Here is a 24,432-nt window from a genome sequence, read left to right on the forward strand (position 1 = left end):
AATCAAACTCCCTGTGAGGAGGAAGGACTTGGGACAAGGGTTTTGAAAACACATCTGAGTAGTCAGAGAGAAAACCTGGAAGACTCTTCCGCCACTACTGTACATAATGAAACTCTGGTCAGGTGATTCTTACAGTGAGGACCCCAATGAACCAGCTCCAGAGTTTCCCAACTAATTACCGGATTATGGATCCGGAGCCAGGGTAGACCAAGAATGACATTTTCAGACAAATTTTCCATAACTAGGAAAGAACACCATTCTTCATGCATAGCTCCTACCATAAGCTTTATCTGCGGGGTTCGGAATTTAATCAACCCTGCCTGTAGAGGGGTCAAATCCGCACCTGACATCTGGATAGGAGTGGACAATGGAATCAATGACATACAAAACTGAGAGACAAAATTATAATCAATTAAATTAGTTGCAGCGCCTGAATCCAAGAAGGCGCGACTAGTACAGGAAACAGATTGAAACTTAACCGTACAAGGTAAATACATTCTAGACACAACTGGGAGTACCTGAGCTCCTAAGCAGTCCCTTCGATTACTGCTTAGGAGCGGAAGTTTTTCCTGCTGCTGCCTCTTGGAACAGGTGTATATCTGATGATCAGGACTTCCACAGCAGAAACAAAGATGGCGTCTTATTCGATGTTGCTTCCGCTGTGCAGGAGAGATGCTATCCAGCTCCATGGATTCCAATTCTTGACGGCCTGGAGACAGACTGGCCGCTGGCTGACAGTCAGGGGACACCCGAGGTGATCGCCTGGATCTTAGGCGACGATCAACTCAGACGACCAGAGTCATAGCTTCATCTAATGTCTGTGGCTCGGCATAAGCTAAGACTAAGTCCTGTACTCGGTCTGACAGTCCGGACATAAATTGGTCTTTTAGGGCACAGTCATTCCATTGCGAGTCAGTCACATACTGTCTGAATTGGGCACAATAATCTTCCGCCGTCAATTTTCCCTGACACAGAGATCTAAGGTGGGAAACTGCCAGTGCTCGGCGGTCAGGTTCGTCATAAATCTGGCCTAATGCAGAAAACAAAGCATCAAGAGAAGAGCGGGATGGAGAGTCAGGTGGGAGAGAAAAGGCCCAATTTTGCGGATCACTGCGCAAAAGAGAAATGACCACGCCCACCCTTTGTGTCTCGGTGCCCGATGAGTGAGGGCGTAAAGAAAAATAAAGTTTACATCCCTCCCTAAATGAAAAAAATTTCTTACAGTCACCAAAAAACAAGTCAGGGAGAGGAACCTTAGGTTCTGGTGCAGGTGGTGGTGGAGCCTGCGTTGTTGTCTGCCCCGAAACCTGCATTTGAAGACGAGTTAAGGTCTGGACCTGAGCGACCACAGCTGACAAAGGCTCCATGGAAGGAGTGAATGTAGCAGGTCACATACAGGATGCAGACCAATGTGTGGGCCAGTGTTTCTGTTAGGGTTGGGTAACACAGAAGACAGGGGATAGTGTGCCCTGAGCTTGTCCCAACCTCTGTCCCTTACTATAGCCCCCCCACGCTAACCCGTGGGGCGACTACTTGAAGACTCGAAATACACTGGATAAGTGTGGGAAGGGAAACAGACTGAGAAACATAAAACACAAAAGAATGGTAAACTAGCCGGAGTAACAACAAGAGGGTACGGCAAGAGCAAAATCAGTAAGCAAAGAGTCAATGACAAAAACTTGCCGAGGTCACAACGATACAGATACAGAGCAATACAACCTAATGCAGCAATCGAGTGATGAAGGGATTTCAAACACTGGCACAGGTGACTAGTGAAGCTGTAATTTATGCAGCCAGAACTCCACCTCCAGAACCTGATAGGAGCTGGACAGCTTCTGGGAATTAACCCCTCATGGTGCAGAACAACCAGGCATCATGCAACGATACAGATACAGAGCAATACAACCTAATGCAGCAAGCGAGTGATGAAGGGATTTCAAACACTGGCACAGGTGACTAGTGAAGCTGTAATTTATGCAGCCAGAACTCCACCTCCAGAACCTGATAGGAGCTGGACAGCTTCTGGGAATTAACCCCTCATGGTGCAGAACAACCAGGCATCATGCAGAGGTACCACAAGTCCCAGCAGTTCTGAACACAACTCCTAGACAGCGCAAGATCTTAGCAGCCGCTGCCCGGGACGAGAGGAAGCGTTTGCACGGATACGCGCCGGGGGTCGGAGAACGCTGCTGGAGAACCAGCAGAAGAACCAGAAGTCCCAGCATTCTCCCTAGCGACCCTGACACTATCCCTTTTGACTCCAATTTTGTGCCATATTTGCTGTCTTTGTTGAGACCCGGACCTCTGACTTTGCTTTTGTGTTGTTTATGTCCTCACTTTGACGTAGGGAGAGACTGTCTACAAGTTGTCCTGTATCACTTAGGATACGCAGAGGAAAACATCCAGATTACAGTTTGAGGGCTTAGTTCACGGCTCACAGTGCCGTCTGTCCTTCCTGAGTCAAGAGTCCCCATTAGTCCAGAGGCCCCATTACAGGGCTTATAACTGGCTAATGAGATTTATTGAGGGGCAAACAGTTCAAAGTGTTAACCCTTGTCTGCCACTGCAAAGAGTAGATGTCAAAGATTTACTATGTTTATCTATATACTGATTATCATGGTTGACTAAAAGAACTATATCAAGTTATTAAAAATGTATAAAAGGTATTATTTTTAGCTATGTTTTCTATGCTCTTTTCATATAACCATAAAATTTAGGTTATGAATTTAGGTTATGAATTTATGTTCATGAATTTAGGTTATTCAGCAGAAAACAATGCTTGCTTTTTTTTTTTGTTTTTATTATTTCTTTTTGTACACCTTTCACATTTGTTTACCAGAGATATTCTTTCATTTCATCATTCTTTTTATTTTTTTGTGGTTTATTCTAGTATCACACAATGTTTGCTCTCTCCGTAGGTGTTAACCCCCGCACAGATCAGGTCAATCTGCCAGGCAATCCTGGAATCTGGGAAGCAGTATTCAAGGAAGAAGAGTAAACCATTTCCACTCATGTACGCATACTATGGGACAGAATACCTTGGTAAACTCATACATTTATAGATTAAATTATTTCACCCCAAATTGCATTGTTTGTGACCTATACATCAATAATGTAAGCAAGCATCTCATTTTCATGTTTTCATAAGCCTACCGTTAGTAATATATCTGTCAAGGTAGATCTGATGGTAGGTTCCTATTAACATGCTAAACCCTAGTCCTTCTTTACCTTATCCTATAATGCCTTCTAAGATAAGCTAAACATTATATACTGTGAAAGAGTGAGAGGTATTGTTTGGGAGAACCGCTATCTGTCATACAGATGAAGGTTATATGGTGAAACCATTGGATTTGTTTGCAGTAACCCAAGGGTTAATGAAGACATGTGGTGAGCAGGAGTTGTCTGCTAGTCTATGTTGGCCTAGTTAGCATAGACACTTTTGTAAAGTCTGTACTGGGACTGCTTATTATGGACGCCTACTCCATCCGGGCTTCGGTCTTGGGATGTGCAGATCACAGGTGTAGTTAGAGCCTTTTTTAGACTGCAGGCCAGAAGCAGTAGGAGAGGCACTACATGGAGAGCTGAAGGCTGGACTGTGTTCATACACCTAAGGTAACTGAGTTCCTCCAGATATTCTGCTGGTCAAGAGCAGGTGCCTGGCAGCCAGGTACAGGTTCTGTTATTGTATTTGGCAGTGCCCAGCCGGACAGGGTTTATTTTGTGTGTGCCTAAGCCAATGCCAAATTTGTGTTTTGACATTGAAGTGTGAATAAAACACTTGATTTGAACTTTAAACCTGCGTATGGCCCTGCTTCTTACACTACTACCTTGCTTCCAGAGCAATTCCTCACAATGCCTAATATGTACATTTTCCAGAGAGGCTTCTGGAGTCTGGAGTAACCTCTCTGGGTAGTGGGGACAAAGCCTCTGCGATTCCTCCTACCTGCACGTTCCTCATGCTGCTACCGCTGTTCCCCGCTCCATTGGAGCTCTGCACATCCACAGTAGCTCTCATTTCAGTGCCAACAGGAGCACACAGGATTTTTACATTTATGCATATAATTAGCTCCTTAGTTCCTTAACTGAGTTGCCATATTTAATATTTTTGAATCATTTGTTGGTATTGGTTATCTTTCTCTGTTTTAAGGACTTGTGTAAAAATCTGATATAGTTTTAAGTCAAATGTATGCAGGAAAATAGAGAATTCTGATGTATTCACAGTTTTCAAATACCATTTAGACTTAATTTCAAGTGCCAATTGGTGCATACAAGATTAATACAACTTCTTCCCAGAGATATTGGGATCCCAAAACTGACTGGTTAATTTTTTCCTATTTTCAGTAACTTTACCAAAATATTTTTAATTGATTTGTGTTTACACGTTTTTGCTTTTGGGCCTGTTGTAGTGGTAGAACAATGTCCACATTTTTTTGCATATGGAAATCATGCTACATTCATGCACATTGCTTGATAAATGACACATATTAATATTTGATGCAGTTTAGTACAGGGCATACAGAATAGCTTTTTCATGTTGCAGACAATAGAAAAACTAGACAGTGCCAGAGACATACAATGAAGGACATTCCGGCCATTTTTATACGTTACCCATCAGGTAATTTCTTGTTACTGCAGGGGCGGCACATGGACTTTCATCTATTCTGCAAATGCTACTGTGCTACCAGGATTACCTTAAGCCAGCCGACCGGGACCTTGTTTGGCAAAGTGTTGATTTTCTTGTGAACCAGGAACAAAACTGCAATTGGCCACCAGAGCTTGGAGAAGTAATAGAGCGTGAAAATGAACTTGTGCACTGGTGTCATGGAGCTCCAGGTTGGTCATCCTGGCGAATAGCCAAAATATTGTTTGTTCCTCTCTGCATAAATACATTTTAAAAAGTTAATGTTCAAGCACAGTATATATAACCTGTCTATGTATATTTCCATTATAAGGTACACGGAAATCTGTGGTTTGTTAGTGTAAGATGACCATATAGCCTCTTGATCTGTCTCCTTCTAAATCACTTCATTCAAATGTATATTTGGATAGTCCTGTCCCCAGAAGCATGGAAGCAAGAATCCATGTAGAGAGTTCTGACATCATGGCAGTTTATCTTAAATTGTTTAGTGATCTATGATAAACTGCCATTCAGTATCTCAGTGTCTGAAACTTAATCATGGAAACCCTCTTTCAAAACACTGTAATGACTGGAAAGGAGAAAAGGCAGATTCCAAAAATGTACTTTGTAATGATCATGCCCACAGGGTATTTCCTTGAAGTCAGCTAACCAGAGACCCAGAGGAGTATAGTACTGTATATACTAGAAATTGTAAGCTATAACTGCATCCTCGCCTTTGCCCATATAGATTAGCAACATTAAAATGTGTATAATATTGTTATCTATGAAAGTGGCTACTACCTCTCTAGTTAATATGTCATAAAAATAATATTTTTGTACTGTTTGCTTCAACGTTTAACAAAATTAAACGAGAAGCAACCAGTAATGATTGAGTTAATCTAATTATATGTCCTACCAGCATATATTTCCTATTAAGCCCTCTCAAAGCTTAAACATTAAAGCAATTAGTTCTGTCGCTCTGCTCTGTTTCCCAATAAACCAATGTTTCTTGCTTGTGAGACAAAATCTACAAGATGACATAATGTAGCCAAGTATTGTTTCATGCTACATTACTACCTTAGTTTTACTTAATAATAATAGAGCTGATACCAGAAGTCACACTACCTACCAGGAGTACTCTCTGGGTGAGTTTGCAGCCGATGTTTCATAGTGGACCACCTACTGCAGAATCATCAGCTTATAAGCCTGTATGTATGTTTAGCCTGCCAAAATAAGAGCTGTATACAAATGACCTGTCAACACTTTTTTCCCCATTAAACTACCAGCTACCTGTTCTTTCTAGAATTCCCTCTTTAATGTGAAATCTCACCTGCAAAGAATTTCCCCCAAAGTCAGACAAATCTGACTCTTCTTACCTCATTTAAATATTAAAGTTTAGTGGTTACAGGGGATAGTGTCACTTTAGAGCAGGGGTTGGGAACACAGTAAATATATAGCCACAGCACATACCCCCCGGTAGATCGGTAGCCATAGCACATGCCCCCCAGTAGATAGGTAGCCACAGCACATGGCCCCCAGGAAATAGGTAGCCACAGCACTAGCCCCCCACTAGATAGGTATCCCCAGTACATGGCCCCCAGTAAATAGGAAGCGACAGCACATGACCCCCCAGTAGATAGATAGCCCCACATGACCCCCCAGTAGATAGATAGCCCCAGTAGTGCCCCCAGTAGATAGGTAGCCACATCAGATGCCCCCCAGTAGATAGCTAGCCCCAGCACATGCCCCCCAGTATATATGAAGCCACAGCACATGCACCCAAATAGACAGGTAGCCATAGAACATGCCCCCAGTATCTTGGTAACCACAGCACATACCACATATCACCAAGAGATAGGTAGCACCATCATATCCCTGCTAGTAAATAGGTAGCCACTGCACATGCTCCCCCCATTAGATAGGTAGTCATAACAAATTCCCCAGTAGATAGTTATCCCCAGCACATGCCCCCAGTAGAAAGGTAGCCCAGACACATGCCCTCAGTAGATAGGTAGCCACAGCACATGACATCCCATTAGATATGTAGCCACAGCACATGACCCCTAGTAGATAGATAGCCACAGCACATGCCCCCCAGTAGATAGGTAGCCACAGCACATGGCCCCCGGTAAATAGGTAGCCACAGCACATGCCCCCACTAGATAGGTAGCCCCAGTACATGGCCCCCAGTAAATAGGAAGCGACAGCACATGACCCCCCAGTAGATAGATAGCCCCAGTAGTGCCCCCAGTAGATTGGTAGAAACATCAGATGCCCCCCAGTAGATAGGTAGCCCCAGCACATGCCCCCCTGTATATATGAAGCCACAGCACATGCACCCAAATAGACAGGTAGCCATAGAACATGCCCCCAGTATATTGGTAACCACAGCACATACCACCCAAGAGATAGGTAGCACCATCACATCCCTGCTAGTAAATAGGTAGCCAAAGCACATGCCCCCCCCCCCCCCCAGAAGATAGGTAGTCATAACAAATTCCCCCAGTCGATAGTTATCCCCGGCACATGCCCCCAGTAGAAAGGTAGCACAGACACATGCCCTCAGTAGATAGGTAGCCACAGCACATGACGTCCCATTAGATATGTAGCAGCAGCACATGACCCCCAGTATATTAGGTAGCCACAGCACATGTTTCCCCAGTATATAGGTAGTCACAGCAAAAAAAAATGGAATACTCACCTACCTGCTCTCCCCTCATCACTTCTGTTTTCATATCTATGACCCAGGCGCTGCTTGCATGGTTGCTTAAGCAATAGTGCCTGGGTCTTAGAGAGCTGTGGATGCTGCTCTACTCTATGACACAGACGTTGTCACCTAAGCAATGGCGGGGCAATGGAACCTGTGTCACACAAATGACGCAGGCAGCGGTAACATTCCTGTCTGCATCCAGTGGTCAGCACTGTGTGTATCTTAGATGTACACACTGGCGATCACTATTAATCAATGATTTGTCTGAGAGCCAGATGCAGCCATCAAAAGAGCTACATCTGGCTCCCGAGCCATAGGTTACCTACCCCTGCTTTAGAGGCTACTATGACATCAGGTTTTATGATTTACAGAACCAGAGATACAGACAGTCAAATAAATATACAAGCTGCAGATAAAGATCTAGTTCCTGTCTGCTTTTTTTTTGTCAGCATCTGTTTATTGAGTTTTCATAGAAATACAGTAAAAATATAGTAAAAATACAATACAATAAATTTACATAGTATTTACTTTTCTATGCATGGTTGCAGTATATTGTACATAGTATATATAATTGCAACAAGTACAAATATGCATGGTTATACTTAGAATACTTAAATAGAACAACCCCCTCTCCTATCTCCCAGGTGACCTATGCAGCCATCTACTCCTCTCATTGCCTGTTTATTATCTGTCTCTGCAGTTTTATGAGTCTCGGCTCCCTAGTGAGGACCCATATCAACCTGCATGCATGATCTGAAAAATGACAATATGACTAGAGATGAGCGAGCACTAAAACTTTTCCTGATTCTCGAATGCTCGTCTCGAATAACGAGCCCCATTGAAGTCAATGGGAGACTCAAGCATTTTTCAAAGGGACCATGGTTCGGGAATAAAATGTGTTATTTAATTGAAAAAGAATGTCTTCTCATAAGTTAGCAGATGTATGCAAACATCTGCAATCCATTCTTCACTGTTCACGCGTATATTATCTCCCGACAAGTTAGCAGATGTGAAGAACAGTGAAGAATAGAATAAAAACAGTGAACACAGTGAACACAGGATCATTTAAGTGAAAAACACAGTGAAGAATAGATTGCAGATGTTCGGCACATCTGCTTACTTGTCGGGAGATACGCTGTCCTGGGATCCGCTCCTCTTCTTCCACTGAAGTCTCCCCGATGTCTCCGTGCTGCTGTGCCCCCGATGTCTCCGTGCTGCTGTGCCCCCGATGTCTCCGTGCTACTGTGCCCCCGATGTCTCTGTACTGCTGTGCCCCCTCGAACGAGCATCAAGCTCGGACGAGTATACTCGCTCATCTCTAAATCTCTAGGTACTTTAGAACTAAATGTATGCTTTTGAAGTGGCACCACTACTGCATTTGACTCATCTCATGTAAAAATGTGCTAAGAAGTCATGTTTGCCAACTTTGGGGGAGATTATGTATAGGGAAAGGGTTGAGATTTCACATATAAATGGTTCCCAGTAAGGGGATTTCATCATCTGAGGGGACAAGTAGATTAATAGGGTAAAATCTTCTAACAGGTTCCCTTCAATAAAAAAAAATACAGTTTTTAGTTTAGGAACACTGTAAACCCAACCTGAGTCCTGACCATATGACCATTATGAAAAATCTGACTTGGCAACATTGTAACAATGGGAAAAGAAGCCATCATGGGAATCAAGGAAAGCCTTTACTGAAAAGGGAAGTGAATGCAGCCCTTAGTAGATCCATTTCCATTTCCCAAACTGTATTATCTAGTTTCAAAAGAAAGAACACTGCATCCTCATCCTTTAACCCCTTAATGACCGCCCTATCGGGAATCTACGTCGGTCATTAAGGGTACTTCTTCTGATGCGACGCCTTTCTACGGCGCCGCATCAGAAGAAGATTTCGGGACATCGGGTAATTATAGTGCCGGTGTCGGGCTGTGATATCACAGCCCAGACCCGGCACTAACACCCGGGATCGGAAAAACTCCGGTCCCGGGTGTTTAACCCCTTACACGCCGCGGTCAAGCATGACCGCGGCGTGCAAGTGTGTCCCCCGTGGATCGGACCCCCCCGGTGTGCTTACCGGGGGATCCGATCCCTCCTGTCGCTGCCCCGGGTCCCGACGAGTGACCCGGGGCTGTCGGCTCCTCTTCTCGCCGGGTTCTGCCTTCCTGGCAGGACCCGGCTGTAAGTAACTGAGCATGCGCGGCATGCTCAGTTACTTACACTATACACTGCAATACAAGTGTATTGCAGTGTAGAGGCTTGAATAAGCGATCATCCGATCACTTATTCAAGCCTCTACACTGCAATACACTTGTATTGCAGTGTATAGTGTAAGTAGCTATAGTGTAAGTAAATAAGCATGATCGCTTATTCAAGCCAAAAGGTTGAAAATAAGTGAAAGTAAAAAAAAAAAAAGATTAAATTATTTTATAATAATAATTAAATAAATAAATAAAATAAAGTCCCATAATCTCCCCAGTTACACATATAATGCAAATACAGTATATAAAACACAAAAACACACAAAAAATGTACATATTTGGTATCACCGCGTCCGTATTAATCTGTACAATAAATCTAAATCAATATTGAACCCGCTCGGGGAACGATGAAAAAAATAACCACGAAAAACTTCCCGTAATATACAATTTTTCATCAAACACTATCACAAAAAATGTTCTAAAAAATGATCAAAAAAAGCTACATTCCCTAATATGATACTACTGAAAAGAACAACTCTTTTCGCAAAAAATAAGCCCTCAACCAGATCTGACAACAGAAAAATACAGAAGTTATGGCCCTAAAAAGTTGTCAATAGTAAAAACAATGCGATATTCTCCAATATTGGTTTTGCTCAGGAAAATTGAGCAAAGATAAGAAAAACTATATAAATGAGGTATCACCGCAATCGTAGTGAACCAGAGAATAAAGATAAAATATTATTTTTACATTACGGTGAACGGGGGGAAAAAATGCTAAAAATCCAAAATAAAAATTGATGATTTTGTTTGTGTCCCCCTTGAAATAGTTAATAAAATCTCATGAATAAGCTATAGACCCCCTAAATGAATTATCTATACATTGTATCTCATCCCGTACATAATAAGCCCTCATATGTTTGCATTACCAAAAAAAAATAAAAATGTATAGGTTGTACAATGTGACAATACAAATCTGCTGTGAATGGCGCCTCCATTCATTCTATACTCGGCCGTGCGCCCGTACAGAAGTTTACCACCACATATGGGGTATCAGTACACTCGGGAGGAATTGGGCATCAAACGTTGCAGTGCGTTTCATCATTTAATTTATTCTGAAAATGTCAGTTTGGCCTAAATGAATGTATGTTCCAAAAAAATTCCATAGTTTCTAAATCGCAGGTCCATATTGTTTTAACCCATGTGAAACACTTAAAGGGTTAATGGACTTAATAGAAGTTGTTTTACATACTTTGAGGGGTGAAGTTTCTATAGTGGGGTAATTTATGGGGCTTTACTATTACTTAGGCCTCACAAAGTCACTTGGAAGCTGAGTTTTCCCTCAAAATGTGAGTTTTGGCAATTTTCATGAAAATGAGAAAAATCGCACCTAAAGTTCTGCACCTCATAACATCCTAGAAAAGTGAGAGGATGCATAAAATATCATCCCAACATAAAGCAGACATTCCGTAAATGTAATTTATCAAGCTTTTTGGGTAGTTTTACTTCCTGTCTGGGAACCAGAACATTTTAAACTAGGAAAATGAAGAATTTTTACAAACTTTTGCCAAATTTTCACTTTTTTTCAGAACAAATCGCAAAACGTATCACTTAAATTTTATAACTAACATGAAGTACAATGTATCACGAGAAAACATTCTCAAAATCACCAGGATATGTTAAAGCGTTCCGAAGTTATAACCAATTATCGTGAGACATGTCAGATTTGAAAAATTGAGTCTGGTCATTGAGCTGAAAACTAGTGTCGGTGATAAGGGGTTAAGGTGTCTTACCCAGTCTGGATTAGCTAGTGGTTACTGGGATCTTGGTAGAAAATTGATGCACTTGCATTGGTGACAGGGGTGCAGATGGGTATTTATTTATTTTTTCATACTATTATGTTCATATGTTGTCCAAGTTCTCTTATGGCAGAGTTTTGCTATAGACAGCACTGGGAGTTCCTTGATCTGAAGAAGGAGGCATCCATATCTAAATGTGTCAACATAATAGTAATAAAAAGTTGAAAAAGACTGTCACTAATCCAGCTGTGCTAATTTTCTAGCAAGATCTGGAAATTCACTAGCTTTGACCGTGGTTCCTGAGAGATCATTGTTTTTTTACTCCCTTTTCACAACTGAGCTCCCACTTTGCTTGGCTGAAAATAATGGCTGTTGCTTACCAGCTCTACTCTGGACAGAACCACAGAGATACTGTGTTATAATCCATAAAATGTATATAGCACACTTACTTCCTGTGTAATGTAAAGAACTTAAATATTTGCCAACAACTTGAAGAGCTATTTCCCACACTGCACAGTTTTTGATGTCACCGTGCGGTCTTACTCCATATGATCTATAATGCTAATTACAAATTAGATTGTTGCTTGAAAAGTTCTGCTCAGTTTTATAATGCTATACATTTTTACATATATAGGTATTGCATATCTTTTTGCAAAAGCATACTTGCTTTCTAAGAAGCCATGTTACCTGGACACTTGTATTCGCTGTGGAGAATTAACATGGCAGAAGGGCTTGCTAAAGAAAGGACCTGGTATTTGCCATGGGGTTGCTGGCAGTGCCTATGTGTTTCTATTATTGTACAGACTTACAGGCAACTCCAAGTATATCTACAGAGCCCAGAGGTTAGTTGTACTGCATTATCTTTCTGTCACTTTAATTAATCGTTTGGATTGTGATTAATTTGATTATTATACTGAAGTTGTGGATGGCCATTTTAATAATCTATTAATGATTCACAATTCATGACCATCATTTTAATGGAGGAGGAAAGAAGGAGGCAAATGACACCATGTCTCCATCTATGAGTAGGTGTCCCTGGATTATCCAGGGACACTTACTTAATTCAGATGGTAGATTTCCTTTAAAGTTCACACTTTGATGTTTGAACTCAAAGTCCTAGATAGAAGGGGCAATGGTGAATAGGAACGTTCTCATTCTTGCCTTAACATAAAGATTGTTTCCTTCTCTACCGCCTCATGGCCTCATCCTCTTCAGTGGACTTGTCTCTCCTATCTTGGAACCATTCTGCTGCTCTTTTCCTAAGCTTTGATGCTAGCTCTGTCACAGAGTGGCACTAACATTAATTTCATGATTTCTGAACAAAATGTAAATTATGCTTAGCTGAAGAGTAGAATTTATCCCTCAGTCCAAAGTCTTTTATGAGCAGGGGCGTAACTAGGAGAGGCTGGACACCATGGCAGACTTCTGCATGGAGCTTCCCTTCCCCTTAAAGAAATTTTATACATATTTGTACATACACATGTTTATACAATCACAGACATTTTACACTTTTACCCATATACATACATGTATACAGTCATACATAAACATTTCTGTACTTATCAATATATTTACATACAGCATATATACATGATATACACACTCATACGTTATATACACATTATATACACATACAGTATATAAACATCAAATGCACACACAAAGTATATACACAAATAAGGGTAGATTTATCATCTTGCACTGTGCAAGAATTTGCTATTATCTCACTGCTTTACAATGAAAAACTGGTTTAGAAGCATTGATAAATCTCCGTCATACAGTATGTAAACATCAAATTCACACAGATAAATTATATACACATTAAATATACATCATATACTTGCACAATGTGCAGCATAATATGCATTAAGCATTGCACATCTTCCATTCTTTAGTGTATCAGATTGGGTGGTCGGGCCCCCCACCACTGTAGTTACGCTGCTGGTTTTGAGTTTGCTTTATTTTGAAAACATTGTTGAACAGAGGATTTTAGCATTATTTTTCAGTCTACCACCCATTCCTCTTATCCAGTCTGATATTCTATACTCAAATACCATAGGATATACCATTGTCAAAAATTGTACTCACCTATTTGTAATAATTCTGTACACATATGTTTTTTCCCTAGATTTGCAGAGTTCCTGTCTTCAGATGAGTTCAGAATTGGATCATGCAGTATTGAAAGTTTATACAGTCTTTATGAAGGTTTGTCGGGGACAGTCTGCTTTCTTATTGATTTACTACAACCAAACCAAGCTGAGTTTCCACTTTTCAATGTCTTTGTGTAAGATCTTGCAGAAGTCTTATTTACATCTCTGAGAGTCTGAAAATTATGGAACAGCGCCTTTGTAAGTAAAATGTGCAAAAACTATTGACCCAAAACAACCATGATAGCCCTTTTTCACAAATAGTGAACAAGTATAGGTAACATATAAAGAAAGTGATCACAGAGAACAATCCTGCAATTTAAGTTAACACATAAAAGTAATGGACACCACAATAAATACAAATTGTTTGTTAGGATTACAGGCACATAGACAGACCAAAGAAATGCAAGTCCATAAAAGTAATTTGGGAAAAAATCTTTTCATTTGTCAGCGTGATTGCACTGCAGTGTGCTCATAGACTCTAGGCCACAAATAGATATGTAGGTATAAAGATGGACTTTAGCGATGTGTGTGTATATAGTAATGTATTAAGATATCAAGTAACTAAATAAGTACCATATATATTTGAGTATAAGCCTAGTTTTTCAGCACAAAAAAATGTGCTGAAAACCCAAACTCGGCTTATACTTGAGTAAAAAAATATATCAAAACTCACCTTTCCAGCTTCCCCCACTGCAGGCTATATACTGCAACAGGAGGCTGGCTACGTACTGGAGGATATGGGCTGGCAGACTATATACTATGGGGCAGGGTCCGGCAGGCTATATAATGGGGAGGCTGTGACCAATGCATTTCCCACCCTCGGCTTATACTCGAGTCAATAGGTTTTCCCTAGTTTTTGTGGTAAAATTAGGGGCCTCAGCTTATACATGGGTCAGCTTATACTCGAGTATATATGGTAGTTACATCAGATCTTTTAATCAACAGGTCCTATTGTTATCCACCTGCTGTATCTGTGGGGATTTCTCATTGTAACTTATTATTGTTGTTTTTTAATGTGTTAATACATTAATAAGATAATGTCATTAATTTTACTTCTATACATTGTGTAACAATTGCAGCTGAATAAATGTAACTTGTTAGTATCAACAGTAGCTGCATTCTGATAAAGAATTACTTTGATTGGCACACATGCAGTATATTGACTGCTTGTATATAGGATCATGGTGGATAGTCTGTTGACATGCCATGATGATATATTCAAATTAAACAAGAACACATATTTAATGATCATCCATAGTCATTTTTTGTATTTCTCTTTTTTAAAACCAATAAATTAAGTTTATTTGTTAGGAAAACAGACTTTATTGGAGCCTGTAAAGTAGCAAATGAAGCCTCCGTACTAAAAATGGTGTACAAGCTTCATGTGTTCCCACAGCAAGTTTTATTCTTCGAACTTTTTCTTAATATATGGTAAATTGTTTCAATTTTATTTTAGTAACCAAATTGTAAAAGCTATCCAGATTGGAATAATTTGGGGCAGAGAGTTACCATATCGTGTAGTACAATCATTAAAATAAAAGTGTACCTCATATCTACTATTGCTACTGGTTAAAATGTTTACAGTCTTTTATAATAAATGGGGAAATCAGCTTTGTTACAGGCAAAGATAATCCATATTACTAGTGAATTAAATTACTTGATGGACAGCCCGGGATGTAGGTGAAAAATATTTAGTATCATAACTGTAATTTACATGTTATTTATAAATATTAGCATGTGTTTTAAGTTCAGTGATTTTTAAGAGAAAAAAAGTTGCCTTACCTGATTTCCACATACAGGCGGTTCCCTACTTAAGAACAACAAACTTACAGACGACCCCTAGTTACAAACGGGCCAATGGTAATTGTTAATTTACTGTACTTTAGTCCCAGGCTACAATAAACAGCTATAACCTTATTAAATGTGTCTGCAATTAAGATTTATGGTTAATCCTGGTTCTTATGACAATCCAACATTTTTAAAATCCAATATTTACAGAGACCAAAAAAAAATTTGGTTGGGGGTTACAATAATAAAATATACAGTTCTGACTTACATACAAATTCAACTTAAGAACAAACCTACAGACCCTATCTTGTACGTTACCCGGGGACTGTTTGTATTAGCCAGGTGTATAAATATAGAAGAATCTTTATAGATTTCAAATATTGCTATTACTTCCTTCTACCTCTCCTTTTTGAGATTCAGGTCTTTTTACACCACTGTCGAAATAGCTTTTACACAAATGCACACAATATTTGTATGTAATTGCTTGCTTGCATTAACAAAAAGGTCAATTGCTGAATGCTTTTACCACATAGAGGCCTGAAACACCCAGTTGCCTCCAGTCTCTACCAGCAGCAAGACATGGGACTCAAAAAAATCTACCATCATAGTTAGCCATGATATATCAGGGACACTTACTCATGGATCCAAGCACTGTGGTAATCTTTTAATATTTGCTAACCATGGCCTTCTTCCTTTTAAAGGCAGTTCCCAGAGCCCCTCAGTGCTGCAACTTCAAAAGCTGTAACAGTGTTCAAGGGGCACTTCCCCCTCCTACTATGTGCTGAAACTTTCTGTGCTGCATTGAGCTTACTTCAGGGAGGGAGAGCTGAGCAGGAGCAGAGAGATGGGGGGTGGTGAGACAGTGTAATAGCCTGTGAATCTGCAGCACAGAGGGACCTGAGAACTGCCCCATTAGCCTTTCAGGCTCATTAGCATAATGATAAAAGTTCATTTTAGATGGAAGAAAGCCAGGATTAACACATATAAGAAGATTAGTGAAAGTGATAGTGAAAGTGCCTATGAGTAAGTGCCTCTGGTGTATCATGTTCGATTTTGATGGTAGATTTCCTTTAAGGCATACCACCAATATGATTTTTTGCCTCCAAGCTCTCAAGCTTAGATTCAGCCATTTCCTATACTAGAAGGGATGATTTTGCCCTTGCTATTTCAGTGTATTTCAGTATTGCTTTAGACTTTATTAAGTCAATTATTTTGTGGCATAATAAACTATTAGTATATACTGTATGCTGGTATGTTTCCCTATGAACCTCGATCTGTTTTCAGAGAGGAAGTATATTATGCAAGTTAGTAACTACATATCTGTGATTGGGATTTTTACAAAGCATATATTTTGATGTACACATCTTTGACTACAATGATCTATTTGTGCTAAAACGGCATATACTGTAAATGGAAACCAAGACAACTTCTATGTGTCTATATATAATGCTCTCTAAAAATAAATAAAACTTTTGATAACAAAAGTAGTTTTTACATGTTAGAGAGATGGTGCTATTACAGCTCGTTGCCATTGTAAAGATTAGGCTGATAATATGTGTTCTGAAGTGACAGGGAGCTAAAATTATCAGTTCTGTTTTAAAAAAAAAAAGGCTAACACAGAACTCAATGCTAACAGTACCACCAGTGTTCTCATGGCCAGCAGGCAGTAGATTGCTTCTGTGATCTGCATACTGAGGTAAAATAACAGATCCTATGCCAGGTTCCTCCAACCCCAAGAATACATACATAAAAACACCCCAAAACATTGCCCCCCTCAAATCCAGTCCTGGTGCATTTACTAAAGTGTGTATCAGGTTAATGGAGCAGGTTATACTGCAATTCATAGAATACATCCGGGTGCCCAATAATTTATACTAGGCCTCTTTGTATATTTCCAATGCATCACCCGCCAGTGGGGAAAAATTAGGACTGCATAAGGATGTGTGCAGTCATGATAAAAATCCCCCACAATTAATTTTCTGGCATCACCCGCCAGTAGGACTGCATTAGGATGTGTGCAGTCATGAAAAATTCCCCCACAATTAATTTTCTGGCATCACCCGCCAGTAGGACTGTATTAGGATGTGTGCAGTCATGATAAATTCCCCCACAATTAATTTTCTGTAGGGCCTTTTGCTGCACACAATGGGGCACATTTACTTACAAAGTCACTAGAATTCACTAAAAGTGCATTGTCCGTCTATGATGCTGCGTGCAGTGATTCACTAAGATTGTGCGCCAGAAATCATATATGTGTCGACTCCCCGCACAGGACTGACAAGAGTTTACCATCTTTTTTGTGGTGCACCTTTAACATAAAGCATGCGACACAATTTTCAAGTTAAATACAGTGCGGTATCTGACAGCACGCCCCCTAATTTGTGTTGCATGGAAGCCAGCACAGCTGCACCACAAAAGGGACACGTGCGACACAATAGCAGACACTTCTTCAATATCTGTGCAAGCTGTTTTAGCCATGAATAACGTGCACAACCCTTAGTAAATGTTCCCCAATCTCAGTAATGTTAGCTCAAGACCGCTAATCAAAGTGAATTTTTTTTTCATTTTCATTAGTGGGAATTAAAGCAATGGTTACACATTGATCATTGATGGCCAGCGACTATATTATAAACTCGAAACCTCACACTGACAATAAATAAATATGAAGGCAGCTTTGTGAAGAAAGTTTTAGATGCAGCCATAATCTGCAATTTTTTTTGCATTTTGTAAATAAAGTAATTTTTCTTGGGTGAAATAAATTCTGTACTGGGCCCTTTCCTCATGCACATGGGTATATACCACTTTCAAGTCACTGTGAATTTGTGTCTCCAGAAACAGTATTTAATTTACTGCAAACTATAGAGACACTTTATGATAACGCTCAAACGTAGTTTTTATTTAATCTTTAATTATTAAAATGAGCTCACTAGGATAAAGACACACACACAAACACAACACTTAATGGGTAGGGCTAGTGTAGACGTATTTGTCACTAAGGTGCATTGTTCACTGCTCCCTTAATTCTCACATAAGCCTCAGGGCAAATCAATAAGTAAGGGTATGTGCTAGTATTTCATTATTCATTACATCTAGCCATTCTCATCCCCATTCAGATCCCTGGCTTGTAGCTTCACTACACCTAGACCCTAAATCCCTAATACTTCATAACCCTATTTGTATTTCACTCAGACATGAGTTCTGCAAGGGTTAAAGTGGGTCTACAGATTTAGTTTCAAACAAACTTATCAGCACTTGGCCGCATGGTGCAAGCATGACTATAGCCATGGCCCGCCCCCAGCCCACCCATATTTATAGTGCTCAATGCACTTCTGGGTAATGCCCACAAATCCATATCCACCCAATCCGCACTGAACATTAGTCGATCATATGACCACAGCCTCCGCATCATCACCAAGCGCTGCTTCCGCCAGGGTATCACATGACATTGTCACATGATCAGGAGGGCAGGGGCGAGGGGCGGAGGCAATGGTCCCAGTGAGACAGCAATCAAAGCCACACCCACTAGCAGGCGGACTTAACTTTTGGGTTTCCAATGGAGGTAAAGCATTAACCCATCACTAGAGGAACAGTGACGCTTCCGCCACCTTTACTACAGATTTTGACAACCAGAACATATGTCGGTAGACAACCAATAAGATTCACAAAAAATGTGCACTCATATCCAACCCCAGAATCCACATTACTCCGCATTTTGTCACATCGTGGCTAGTGCAGCTGCACCACAAAATGGTCACGTGCAACACATTTGTAGCGCAGACACTTCTTAAATGCCTGTGCAAGCAGTTTCCACTAGAAAGAACGTGCAAACTCTGACAGAAAATTTTTTTTTAGTAGAGAAAACCCTGTAATGTGTCATTACACTGAGCACTCTATGGACCATGTTTGCCCCTGTTCACATACCTGCACAGAACCCAAAGGTGACCATATACAGGCGGTCCCCCACTTAAGGACACCCTACTTACAGACGACCTCTAGTTAAAGACGGACCCCTCTGCCCACTCTAACCTCTGGTGAAGCTCCCTTAATACTTCACTATAGTCCCAGAAAGCAATGATCAGCTGTAAGGTGTCTGTAATGAAGCTTTATTGATAATCATTGGTCCCAGTACAGGAAAAAAATTTTTTAACTCCAATTGTCTTTTGTCTGTAACTATTATATTTATATAATATACAGTTTTGACCTCCATACAAATTCAACTTAAGAACAAACCTATGGGACCTATCCTGTATGTAACCTGGGGACTGCCTGTAACTTGAAAACTTCCTGATCCCTAATTGAGATGCATGCATGAGTCATACATGTGGCTTTTTTTAGAACAATTGAATTATGCCTCCCTTGCCCTGGCATCTTCCATCAAGAAGAGTTAGTGCAAAACCAAAAACATTACAAGGGCAACAAGCCTTAGTTGGAGGATGCAGATGCTGTGGTGACCCTAAACCACAGGTCCGTATGGATTGATTTAGGGTCCCAAATCGACCTGACAGGTTCTCTTTTAAGATAACTGTGTTTATGGAAGGACTGAATTTATATACAGTATGAGCTTCCAATAATGGACATTACTGAAAGTTACGTCCAGCATTATTAATACACCTTGAGTATTGTGTTTACTCTGGACAGCAACACTTACTACTATTTAGTGCTGTGTGTGCAGGGTCTGATTCATTAGAAATTAAAGTGAACCTGAGCTCTGGCTTCATTTGTGTATTCACACTTTAATACACACACATTTCTATTATATCCAAACTTTCAAACACAAACCGCTCTGCTACATACCATTCCTGGTATGTAATTGGATGACCTAAAGCATGTTATCAGTCACATGTTAGTGACATCACGGCAGGGCCCTGGATCTGCCTGGAGCTTTTACTGATCAGGAATGTGTATGTGCTAATAACCCCTCTCCCCACCCTCCTCTCCTCCGTTACAACCAACCCACACAAAGACAGTCAGAGAGGTAAGGTACTGCTTGCTTCCAGCCTGTTAGCTGACAAACGGCTGCAGATTGCTAATGAGCATAAATTAGAAAATTGCTTATTTTGGCTTAGTGCAGAGTTAGGCAAAAGTTTTTATGTATGCTTTATATTGACATAGTTTTTTATGTCTTCTCATTTTTGTAGAATGTTATGACGTTTAGAAAATTAGGTGCATCTGATCCACATAGGAAGCCCCTTAAATGCCACAGTGTATGGGGTTAACACCCACGATTGGAGGAATCTACAGTCGTGGGTGTTACAGGCGGGTGTCCATTGTAATATACAATGACACACAGCTTCTGCCTCCACATGGGAGCCAATGCCAGAAGCGGGACGTAATAGTAAAGCACAGGTCGGGAAGTTAACTTGGCATGTGCCGTACAATTACGTCCTACTTCCGGAAGGTAGTTAAAGGAAATCTACCAGCTGGTTAGTGATGTCCCTGTAACCAAGGGTGTCAACTACATCAATGTATCATTCTGAGATCAGGAAGAACTTGACTTCAGGGCTAAATCCTTCCACTTTTTGACTTTATATAAACAATATACATCTCAATTCGAAATTGATTTCCTGGATGATGACACCACACTGGGCCATGAAAGATCTAGAAAGTTTCTAACTGCTTGACAACATATCTGAAATGGTTGATTTAAATCTTCCACCACATCATAGCCTTGGTGGCCACCACATTTTTTACTTGGTTTCTTTCAGCTCTGATGTGCCATACATTCATCCAACCAAGTCATCCTATCACTAAGCTCAACAATGTTCAGAGTATCAGTGCTAAAAAGGCTGGATATATTACTGTTGGGTATATTATGCTCATTATAATCATTTTTATCCTGCATAAAAGCCAGTTTAATTGTCTTTATTTCTGTAAGGTTCTGTTTTTTTGTTTTACAATTGTTTAAACATTTTGTAATGTAATGTGGTATAACATTTGGTTTCCAAAATGGATTGGTAAAATGTGAAGGTATATTAGAAATTGTTGTGCTTGTTGTAATAGTGCAAAAGTAGATTGGGATCGCCTTAGTATATTGTGTATTTGTTAACTACTTACAGTATGTTTAATTAAATTTGAAGTAATCTATTGCTAAGACTTTTGTACATTAATTTCCTATACGTCATTTTATTTTTGTATATTTGATGGTTTTTGAGTTTTCTCTACCTTATTTATGTTACTCATAAAATGTTTTACTCTGTGGATAAAACTATGAGACACATGGAAAAATGTAATTTGTACAAATAAATATTTGGTACAATGGTTTTGTTTTGCGTTATTCATTCTTGGTGATTAAAAAAAGAAATAAGGAAATAGATTTGATTATTTGGTATGTTTTAGATTGATTAACTTGTGGACTGAATAACACCTTAAAACAAGACAATACTGTACAATATAATAAAACCCAAAACTCAATGCAAATTGAATGCATTTTGGGCTGAAAAACCCTTTTCAGGTACAATAATTAATGAATAAGACACACTTAGGTCACTAGTATTGACATCTACAGACCTCAGGTTCATGTGCAGAATTTTCAAAAACCTTTTTTTGTAATAACAGGGTCCTATGAAGCTAAAAGAATAGCAGAAAATGACAGAGGGGGCACACAGTAGCACTTAAACACTGATTATAATGGAAGCCTATCAAAACACTTCTGCCCACATCTACTAAGGCGCCAGTTTCCGGTGGACTTTGCACATTTTTTTGAGTGCAAACTGCTTCCACAGGTATTTAATAAGTGTCCACGCCACATTTGTGTCATGGCTGCACTATTCTTCATGCAACACAAATTTCTCCACTGAAATGTGTTGCATGCCAATATGTTAAAGGTGTAAGAGCAGTGCAGAGAGCACCAGATTCATGAAGATTACCTGAAACATCACTGGCTACAGACTGCAACTATTAATTACTTTATGATAGTATGTACAAGATTTATTTATATAAAGGGCCACCATCACAAAAATCCCAATTCTTAGTTTGCTATTAAAATGCATCAGTCATATTTGAACAAATAACCCAGTGTCAAGTTGCTTTGTCTGCTTTAATATTTCATCAATAAATGTGGTTCTTCCTCATAGCCTATGAAAAGCTGGATGCAGCTTAGGAGAAATGACTGAAGTGTTCTGCATTGATAAATTAGGTTGCTATTGAACCAAAGCTTTGTCTCAAAAGCCACTTGACTAATGTGATCATTGAGAAGGCAGAAATTACATAGCATTAGCATTATTGTCCATAACATTTAAATGTAAGTGAACCCTTTGACATTGATTTGGTATTGTTCACTAATAAAATGTTGCCTATTATAAATTTTACTGATAAAATTAACTAAACATCTAATGTGAACTAGAAAAAGTAAGTTGCCTCTACTAAAAGCTTTTTGTAACTACAAATATGATTTTTACAACATTTAGGAGAAACTTTTGATCATTATGTCTAGCAAATGTGTTTCAGTTCATCAAAATTTCTGGTATTCTTGAATGCACAGCTCTTAATACATTTGGAAGCAGCTCAGTTCGATTAAGGTCCACACTGTTTATCCTTATGTCTGTCAGACTTCAAGGGTAAGGGACCCACTGGACCACTGCGGATGATGACGTAAGCCGACACCTGGGACCGCCATCTAAACGGTACCCTGTTTCCACCAGACCCCACCGCAAAGCAGGTTGGCTGTGGCGTGGTACCAACAGGTCATTCCACAGGTGCAACTTTGTCCTCGGTGGCAGCCAAGGGGAGGTACAGAGACGTTGAGCAGAATCATACTTGGGGACAGGCAGGAGGTCAGGATGGGCAGCACGGGATCAGAGTCAGGGATGTAGCAATAGGTCAAAGCAGGCAGCAGAGGAGAGTAGTCAGAAACGGAACCGGAGTCACAACAGAAAATCACAATAACAGTGCAGGGCATGAGACAAAGCTTTCTCTAAGGCACAAGCCACAAAGATCCGGCAGAGTGTGCAGGGAGAGGCAGGTCTATGTTGAATTCTGGGAAATGGCCAACGTCAATTAACGGTGCACTGGGCCTTTAAATTTTCTGAAGTCGTCGCGCATGCACCCTAGGAGATGGAGATGTGTGCACACGGCCCAAGGACCAAGATCAGGAGCGGGGACAGGTAAGATGCGTCGGCGCCGCGCCAGTGTGTGTCGAGGGGCATGGTTGAGCTCTCGACCAAAGATATAGGCCGCAGGAGCACCCGTGACAATGTCGATGTTTAGTTTCATCCAACATCTCTCCAGCTTGAGGACATAGACTGCTATCTACCTGTAACTAAAAGGGTTCACTTTCTTTTTTTTTATTGCAACTGTGGATATAGACAACTGTGGAAATAAAAAATCCAATCCATGATATGCTGAACACAGCCATATTCCATTACACTACATCAAAGCATTAGTTTTATAATGGTCACATCATCCTGTAAACTCTTACTTTTGTAAAATGATAATGTCCGGGTGGTAAATAGCGTGCGATACAACTATTTCCAGCATAAGATGTGAGGAATATGGAAACAGAACACAAAGATAGACTATATAGACAAAGGTATTTGCTCCTCATCAGTTAAAGGAAACCTGTCGGCAGAAATTAACCAAATAAACCACTATAAAATCAATTTTGAAGAGAAGCGTAAATTGGTCACAGAGGCAGAGTGTACAGTACTGAAGTCAAGCTTTCCCCGACCTCTGAATATACCCTCTGTTATGATTGACATCATGGACCAAAAACTAATGTTTTTGTATACTGGGATATCAATAACACTGAATGGTGCATTCTGAGGTGGTGAACTCTCCTCCTCCGTGATTTTATACAACAAATTTACATCTCACTTCAAAGTTGATTTGCTGGATGGTGCACCCATGCAGATCAATAGAAGGAACATGATCTGGAAGCTGTTAATCTGCTTAACAACATACTGAAAGTGGTTTATTAGTTCAATTTTTGCTGGCAGGTTCCCTTTAATTATTGAAGTCAGATGTGTTATTCAAGAGTCATTTCAGTTTACACTATTCTCATTGTAAAGTTCTATTATTCCACATCATGCATTACAAAATCCATCTCCTTTTTATTTTTCCATTTACAAAGCTGTATGAGGCCTGTTTCTCTGCACAAAAAATTTACTTTCTAGAGGCTCAATTTAATATTTTGTGCTGTGTACTGGAAAGCTGGAAATAAATTTGAAATACTGTG

At 40.0% G+C, this 24,432-nt stretch overlaps 1 protein-coding gene across 1 annotated transcript in view; it reads left to right on the forward strand.

The window, feature by feature from the left end:
* The window catches only part of LANCL3 (LanC like family member 3), a 38,603-nt gene extending 17,132 nt beyond the window's left edge, over window positions 1–21,471 (forward strand). The window contains exons 2-5 of the mRNA XM_072135801.1: window positions 2,919–3,042; window positions 4,636–4,833; window positions 11,957–12,164; window positions 13,451–21,471. Of these exons, the coding sequence (XP_071991902.1) occupies window positions 2,919–3,042; window positions 4,636–4,833; window positions 11,957–12,164; window positions 13,451–13,610 (690 nt within the window). The 3' untranslated portion in view covers window positions 13,611–21,471. The remainder of the gene's footprint in view (window positions 1–2,918; window positions 3,043–4,635; window positions 4,834–11,956; window positions 12,165–13,450) is intronic.
* The last annotated feature ends 2,961 nt before the right edge of the window (window positions 21,472–24,432 follow it).

This window comes from Engystomops pustulosus, chromosome 2 (assembly GCF_040894005.1).
Source record: "Engystomops pustulosus chromosome 2, aEngPut4.maternal, whole genome shotgun sequence".
NCBI classification, from domain to species: Eukaryota; Metazoa; Chordata; class Amphibia; order Anura; family Leptodactylidae; genus Engystomops; species Engystomops pustulosus.